At 36.0% G+C, this 9,072-nt stretch overlaps 1 protein-coding gene across 1 annotated transcript in view; it reads left to right on the forward strand.

The window, feature by feature from the left end:
* The window catches only part of LOC141494079 (GTPase IMAP family member 8-like), a 48,988-nt gene extending 42,816 nt beyond the window's left edge, over nucleotides 1-6,172 (forward strand). The window contains 2 exon segments of the mRNA XM_074195241.1: nucleotides 852-900; nucleotides 2,662-6,172. Of these exon segments, the coding sequence (XP_074051342.1) occupies nucleotides 852-900; nucleotides 2,662-3,536 (924 nt within the window). The 3' untranslated portion in view covers nucleotides 3,537-6,172.
* Nucleotides 6,173-9,072: the final 2,900 nt, after the last annotated feature.

Consider the following 9,072-nt stretch of genomic DNA (forward strand, 5'->3'; position numbering starts at 1 on the left):
GGTGCTCTATCTACTCCGCCACCTCATTGCCCCTAGTGACACTCTATTCTACCAACAGCTCTTCCCTTCATCCTATCTTAAGCAATTGCCTATTTAACCTTCTCCTAGAGCTTTCTGCTTAGTAGAGTTGATTCTAGGGAAAATTGTGGAGGCATTAACATTTGTGATAGACATCCCATTTTCATACCTTTTACTTCACTTTCAGTATCCTCATTCCAACATGTATATGGTGAACCCTCACTACTAAGAGTTACTAACTTGAATAGTTTCATTATCTTTACTTATCTTCCCTTATAGACCAATTCCAAAAGATAGAAAAAAATCATTCCTATTTGTCCTTGTGGAATATATTTAACTTTCACTCTCTTCTAAGAATTCTCAAACTTCAAATGATCTAAAGAAATCCAACTGTGTAAACTCTCATTTACACCCAGAACAGTCACTGGGTGTACTTTCATCTTCCCCCTCAGTCCAATCTATAGAAGTCACTTAAAAAATCCTTGTTTTCCTTACTATGAAAAGAACTGACCACAGGTGAGTTGCTTTTTCAGGTCCATTCCTTCACTTGGTTGGGGTGAAGATGAGCAAAAATTTTGATTAAAGAGTTATTGACTGTAAACAAAAGTCATGTTGAATTGTGTCCTCTGAGATCCTTTGTTTAATTTTACCCCGAAAATTGACTTTATTTTTCACCAGTGAGAATTACTCAGGCAGAGCTAATTATCCCCAATTTGAATGCCACAATTTCTATTGTATTAAGTGAATGGATTGAATTAAGTGATTTCAGAGGTTCTTTCTAGCTCCATGCTGCATAATGAGTACTTTTTTTATTTCCTCACTTTTTTCCCTAGAAAGGAATGAAGACGATGATGCAAACAAATGATGGAGATGTTGATGTGGGTAAGGAGACGGTGTATCATTAATGTGTTCCTCCCAAATACTCTTGAAAAGCATAGAAATAGTAGAACTGGGATATGCAGGATCTTTCACCTTGTGAATGATCAGCTGCAATGTCTAAAATAGGATTGGGCTGACCTAGGCAGAGAAGGTAGCTACTTCTTATTTATTCTTTGTTCTTGAAGAAGACCATGACATTAGGTAGGTGGTGATGCCGTGATATGCACAGTCTTGGATTACAATGACAGAGTGCTGTGTAAACTCACCAGCTTCATTTTCTCCTCTGGAGTCATGTGGGTCCATGGCCATATATGAATCAGGATAAATGGAGATGACTCTGGATATGAGACAATCAGGGTTAAGTGACTTGCCCATGGTCACACAGATAATGCCAAATGACTAAGGTCAGTTTGAAATCAGGGATTCCTGACTCCAAGGCAGGCACTCTATACATTGCACCATCTAGATTCCCCAATCACCTCTAGGGTACTATCTGACAATCTCAGAGAAAAGTTTCCATTTGTCCATAAATAGGTCACTATCCTACCAGCATGCTTAAAATTTATTGCTTTGAATTAAGGTAAGGATACCCATCAAACAGAAATACCCCAAAGAGATGAAATCCTACCTCTTTTTAAAGTAGAACTAAAATCACTTTTCCTTCAAAAAGTCTTTTCTGAATCAAAATAGAAATAAGCTCTCATAGCACTTTGTTACTAATTTCTTATGAGGCATCTTGTTTTCTTTGATATTAGAGTCATTGGTGCTCATTGTTCTCTGCTGGACTAGTCACTATTGAGGGCTGGATTCTTATTAGGCTATATCTTATCTAGTACCCAGTATTGCTCTATAAATGATTGTTGAGTGGAATATAATGGAATGGAAGGAATGACTGAATAAAGAAATAATATTTTAGCAAAGTCTAATCTCTTAGGTAGCTAATAATCACCACAGAAAACAGAGATCAGAGCCCCAGTGAGATTAGACCTAGGACAGGAAAAATGATGCAGAGTAATCATCTCATGGGATAATACTTAGGAGGAAAATTCCAGATGGGCATCTTTGAGTGATTAGGCAATGACCTGAGCACTGGTTAATTGAGGTCAATAGAAATAATCTGATAATTAATTCCTTTATCCATTCTTTTCACTTACTCATTCATTGCCTACTCTGTACCCTGGTTCTTGGGGAATGAGAGAGAAGGACCCAGAAATAATGACTAGACAAGAAAGGGGACACAAAAATACAATATTGATTGATTATCATATTTTACCCCCCCTCTAAAAGTAGGCTGTAGGCTATCCACCATACAGAGAAAAATCTGGAGATAGTCCTGGCTCCTACTTTTAAATGCCTATAATCATAATGTTTGTCCTTCATTCTCAAAGAAGACCATGACATCAGGGAGGGGATTCCATGAGAAACACATGAATTGGATTTGAGTGAGGAGGGGCTGTGCTGGGTCACCAGTCTCACTTTCTCCTTCAGAATCATCTGGGTCCAGTGGTCAGATATAATCAGGATAACTGGAGATGGCTCTGGATGTGAGGCATTTAGGGGCAAGTGACTTGCCCAAAGTCACACAGTTAGTAAATGTGAACATGGCTTGAAGATCAGTGATCTATCCACTGCTCCACCTAGCTGTCCTAAATGTCTTTAGTTTAAGATAGGTAGGTAGAGGGAATAACAATGACCAGTTATTTGTTAGGATCTAATGGGACTTATTGGGATATGTCATTATTGAGAAATAACTTTCTCTTACAGAAGGAAGTGGAATTCATCAAAACACTGAGCCACTGAGGATAATTCTGGTGGGGAAAACAGGAGCTGGGAGAAGTGCAACAGGAAATACTATTCTTGGGCAGAAAATATTTGAGTCCAAACTGGCATCCCAGGTAGTGACTAAGAGGTGTCAAATGGCAACTGGGATGTGGAATGGAAGAAGAATATCAGTGATTGATACTCCTGCCATCTGTGAATCAAGTGCCTGGACTGAAGAGATGTTCAAGGAAATTGGAGAGTGTTACCTTCTCTCCTCCCCGGGTCCCCATGCACTAGTCTTGGTGACTCAGATTGGTCGATATACTGCTCAAGATAAGGAGGCAATGAGAAAGGTAAAGAAGATCTTTGGAATAAAAGTCATGAGTCACCTAGTTATGCTTTTCACCCGTAAAGAAGATTTAGGGGGATCTTTAGCGGACTATGTAACAAATACTGATAACATAGATCTACAATGGGGGATACGAGAGTGTGGCAGACGATTCTGTGCCTTCAACAATAGGGCCACTGGGGAAGAGCAGAAAGCCCAGGTGGCAGAGCTGATGACTATGATTCAGAAGATGGAGAAAGAGAATGAAAGCAGATATTATAGCAATATGCTTTACTTTGATACTGATCTCTACAAGGCACGGTATATTAATGGGCCTGAAGAAAGCTACCAAAATTACCTACAAATAGTAAAATTCTATATTCACCAGCATGCATGGGAACTAAAAGAGGCTGAGTGTAACTGCATTGTCAGGGCTTATTTAAGGACCCAAAAATGGGTTTTTTCCCATCAAAAAATCTGCTTGTATATTTTGCTCTCTGTTGTAGCTTTTATTGCCATTATAGTTGCTATAGTGGTTTCTATAGCTTGAGTAATTTTCTAAGGTGGTTCTTAATAGTAATTATTGGAAGAGGTCATTCTCAAGGTCACTGTCGTGGAATTTTTTTCTAAATGAGTTTCTCTAATTTCAAAAATGTATATAACTATCAAATCCTATCCCTCTGGAGAATACTTGGCAAGAAGACATTTAAAAGAAGTCAATTGTTTTCTCACTTCATAAGAATTAGTAAATGAAGCTAATAGTTCTGATATCTGATAGTTTTAGTAGTTTGAGGGCAAATTGTGAGCTACTTTGGGCATCTCTGGTGACTTCTCTTCTTCTTTCTATATATCCTCTGCCTTGGCAATGCCACCCATTCCTAACTCCTACATCTGAATCTCTGATTCAGTCTATCCAGAGCTTTATATCTACATTTCCTTTTGTCCATAGCACATTTCTCCCTGCATGTCTTGCCAGTAATGCAAAGTCAACATGAAAACAAAACCACACATGAATTTTACCCCAAAATGTGCCCTTCCTTTTTTCTATCTATTTTTTTCATAAAGCAAAAATTTATCCAGTTACTGATGTTTGAAATTGAAATTTTTGTCAAACTTTCTCTTCCTTATTTCCATGAACTATGCAAGCTGTGAATCATCAATTTAACCTCCATAATCTCTCTCCCACCTGACTGTTCCTTTCTTTTCAAGGTAACCTTGATATCACCCAATTAAAGTATTGCATACTCTAGCTAGAGTATTGAAGCGTAGATTTAGAGATGGAGGGACCTTTCTAAGTTATCTAGGTCAACTCTTCTCATTTTATGGTTTAAGGAAACTGAGGCCTTAAAAGATCTTGATTCTACAAGTCTCTTCCAACTGCAACTTATATTTCACTCAGTATTGTCAAAGAATACTTCTTAAAGCACAGGTATGAACATATCATCCCAACTTTGTCCATTCAATCAACTTTACTGGAGGCTCCCTATCACCTTCTGGATCAAATGTAAAATCTGTTGGCATTTTAAGTTTATTATAACCTGATCCTTCCCTTTTCAATATTCTTATATATCAAATCCCACCCCTGCCTCTCATGTATTCTGAAATCCAGTAACACTGATCTCTTAGGTATTTTTGAATACCTAACATGAATATCCACAGGTTGTATCTCATGCCTGGAATTCTCTTCCTGCTCATCACTGCCACCTTCACTGACCTCCTTCAGATAGGGCCAAGCTAAATCTTACCTTCTATAGGAAGCCTTTCCTGGTCTCCTTTAATTCAAGTGCCTTTGCTCTAGTGATCATTTCCAATTTCTACTCTCTATATATCCTATTTGAATATGATTGTTTATACACTGTCTCCCCCATAAAACTGAGAGCCCCTTGAGACTGAGGAATGTCCTTTGTCTTTCTCCCCCCCCCCTCAGCTTTTAAGCCAGTGCTATCATGGATTAGGAATTTAATAAAAGTTCATTAATTGACTGACTTTCTGAAGGTCATGCAAGTGACCTTAAATTTGATCATGTGCCACTTTTCAAAGCTTTTCAGTAACTTACAGCATAATAGAGTGTGAGAGCTGGAATGGGATTGAAAAAACCATCTAATCCACAAGAATCTTCACTAACAGCTAAGGGTGCAATGGATAGAGCACTGGCCTTGGGGTCAGAAGGATGGGAGTTCGAATTCAGCCACATATGACACTAGCTGTGTAATTTTGGGCAAGTCACTTAATCCAGATTGCCTCACATCCAGGACCTTGCATCCTGATTCATATCTGGCCACTTGACCCAGATGACTCTGGAGGAGAAAGTGAGGCTGGTGACCTAGCACAGCAGCCCCTCACTAAAATCCAATTTATTAGCTTGTCATGGCATCACCTCTCCTGTCATGGTCTTCTTCAAGAATGAAGGACAAACATCATCAGCATTCCAACAAATTTATTGTCTAATGTATAGAAACTAAACTAGAATTTTTTTTGATATTCCAGCCACTCAGATATCTGATATCCCTCTCCCTTTCCAACAGTATTTCATATTCCCCTTCCTCCACATACTCTGAGTTCTAGACAAATTAGACTCTGCCTTCCCCTATTCATATCTTGTACCCTCTCACCTCTGTGCCTTCATTTAACTTGTTCCTCATTGCTACAATATTGCCCTCCATCTTATCCAGTGGTTGAAAGTTTATCCTTTAAGATTAATCTCAGATGCCACCTAGTAAAACATCTTCCAAGTCTCTCCATGAAGAAAAGATCATTTTACTCCCCAGACCCCATATTACTTTTTATTTTTATTTCTCTCATGTACTTAACATGCTATATTATATTATAGCTAGGTATCTGTGTATATATGTATATATACATACATACACATACATGCATAAAATATATCTTTTCACACTGTATTATAAACTTCATTAAAAGGGATTAATATTTACATTTTCCCTTGGATTTTAGCACAAGACATATCTAGTAACTGCTTGCATTATATACATTATTTAAATATTATAAATTCTGTTGGTATATACATTTGGAGCTCCAAATAAAGGACTTAACTCATTGAAGATTAATTAGGAAACTATTCCAGCTTTCCATAAAAATCTGTCTAAATGATGTAACTTCCTCTCCTGCCTTTGTTATTGAATTCAATTGAAATGAAATAAAAAAATTGATGTTTTGCTGATGAACTATCTAGTAGAGTCTTAGGATCATCGTTCTGGACAGAAATTCTTGTGGTCTAGAACTGTGCATGTACACACACACAAGTATATGTGTGTATAACCTAAGTTTTGCTCTGAAATTATGATGTCTTCATATTTTAAAAATAGCAGCTTTTTCTCAGCAGTTCATGGTTCCATTATAAATATGTTGTAATGTAAACCATATGATGGTATGTAAAAATTCAGCAGAAAAGCAGGCATATTAAAAATATCCTTTTTTAGATCACAATGTAATAGTTATATTTCATAAGGGATAATAGAGACAAGATTAAAAACTAATTGGCGAGTAAATGATCTAATTTTAAAGAATTGAGTGGGTTAAATAAGCAATAATTTCATTAAAAAGGACAAAACTAAAACATCAAAAACCATACAGCAAAAGCAGTAATTGTAAGAAAATGTTTATCTCCAAATGCTTATGCTAATAAAATAGAGAAAGGAACAGTCCACTGAATTTGAGTATGCAATTAAAAAACCTAGAAAAAGAACAAAGTAAAATTCTCAATTAAACACTAAATTGGAAAGCCTAAAAATCAAGCAATTATAAGAAGTTATTTTGCCCAATTGTATGCCAATATTTAACAATTTATATAAAATGGATGAATATTCACAAAGATAAAAATTAGCAGATTAGCAGAAGAGGAAGTAGAATAACTAAATAGACCAAAAGAAAGGAAAAGATTATAAAATGAACTTCTTAAGAAAATTGCACCAGGATCAGATGGATTTATAAGAGAACTCTATCAAACATTTCAAGATCAACTAATTTAAATATTAAATAAATTATTTGGAATAAAAGGCAAAGAAGATATTCTACTAAACTCCTTTTAGTAAACACATATGATAATGAAACTAAACTAGGAGGAGTAAAAACAGAGAAAGAAAAATATAGACAAAATTTCATTAATGAAAATGGATGCAAAAGTCCTAAATAAAATATTAGCTAAAAAAATTACAATGTATTACAATGATTAAACATTATGAACAAGTGGAGTTTGTATCAGGAATGATTAAGTATAAGGAAATAGATTAGTATAATTGATAATATCAATAAAAATTATAAAACTAATGATTATATCAGTTGATTCAGAAAAAAATGGTTAATAATGTACTGCACTCATTTCCATGAAAAAACATTTGTAAATATTCATATAAATTAATTTTTCTTTAAAACTTAAAGAGCTAAATGAGTGATAAGTAGAAATAGTAAGACTATAGTACTGTGGGGCAGAAATATAACTCTTAGACTTAGTCTAATAATAGATAAATAAGGTAAGGAACAGTGAAAAATTGTTTAAGTAAGATTTGATAAAGATGTTTTAAAAGTAAGATGGCCATTATTGAATGGAAATAGAAGTGTGTATATCCCTCAGTACTATTGGCACTCTTTTAAAAATCAACCATGTAACACAAACAAATGAAGAGGAAAAATATCAAACAGATACTTAACTGACCACATTGAAATACAATTACATTCAATTAAGGACCATAGAAATAAAATTAAAATTAAAATTAATTTAATATAAGGGGTAAAGTATCAAGAATAAATAAATGTACATTGAAAATTAAAAAACAAAACGAAACAACTTCCCAGAGGGACTCACTTTTTTAAGGCCCAGGCTGGTAGAGGGGGAATGAATTAGACCTGGGGACAGGGTCTACCCAACAATAACCAGGTAGAACATTCATTAGGGCAAGGAGAGGTCACATGCATCATATAGAAGGATACAAGAATAGCTAAATATTGTCACTCTGTTACTTATTACATACAGCCAGGTCACTCATCCAGAAAAGAATGCAGATGAGAATCGCACCTGAGTACCTTTCCAAGGTGAGGTGTAGTTGTAGACCCTTAGCTATATACTGAACAAAGAATATCTTCAGAAACAAAAAGCAGCTGTGTGACTCTGACCCTAAGTATAGAGTAGAGTTTCATTTCTAACCTCAAGCTCCATTGAAGCCTGGAGTGAAATAACCAGGACAGAAATCCTAAACAAAAGGCCAGTTTGGAGTTCTCTCTCTCTCTCTGAACCAGGAGGCCTTTCCAACTGACTGACTATTGGAGATTTAATTTTATCAATCCCATAAATTTGTTGGTTAGACACAAACTGGAGTCAGTAACTTGCAGAGCACATATTAGGAGGTCAAGAATCAGATATTTTCCTGGATAATACCCCTGTGGGAGCACTGAAAGTTTGCAGGTTTGCAGCATTGTTGTAGGAGGATTTAATAGTTTCTGAAAAAGAATTCATGACTCCAAGACACAACCCCATTGCCTTGCAAAAAAATAAAAAAAAGAATTCATGACTTTGATCCTGGAATGCAGTTGTGAAAGAAAACACAGATTTGTTAAAAAGTCATTACAGCACAAAAGAAAGTGAAAGATAGCTAAGAGTTCTTTATAAATCACATGGCTTGAGCATAGCAGTTTAACTAGGAAGGCCAGGTGATTTAACTGGCACATTAGGAGGTTAGAGACCATAAGATTAAGAGTTAAAGTTCATCATGTTAAAGATGACAAAAATAAGAGTCAAAGTTCTTTAAAGGCCACATGGTTTTGATAAAGTAGCCCAACCAGGCAGGTCAATGGTTGTTGACTGAGTAACTCTAATATTAGAAGTCGGAGAGGTAAGGACAAGTAAGAGAACAAAAGAGAAATGCTCCAGTTCCTCCTTCAATACCCCATCATGATCCATGGAAGGGGTGACATTTTGGGAATGGTCCAAGTCTTGTATTGGATAAATTTCTTCAGGAACCCATACTTGATAATTTGGTCCTTGTATAATCTAGCATCTAACTTGACCCACTGGTGAGCCAATGGCCAGGGCCAAAGTGAAGTTCAAGAGGCATTTGTTTTAATAGTGCAGA

This window comes from Macrotis lagotis, chromosome 7 (genome assembly GCF_037893015.1).
Source record: "Macrotis lagotis isolate mMagLag1 chromosome 7, bilby.v1.9.chrom.fasta, whole genome shotgun sequence".
In the NCBI taxonomy this organism is placed as follows: Eukaryota; Metazoa; Chordata; class Mammalia; order Peramelemorphia; family Peramelidae; genus Macrotis; species Macrotis lagotis.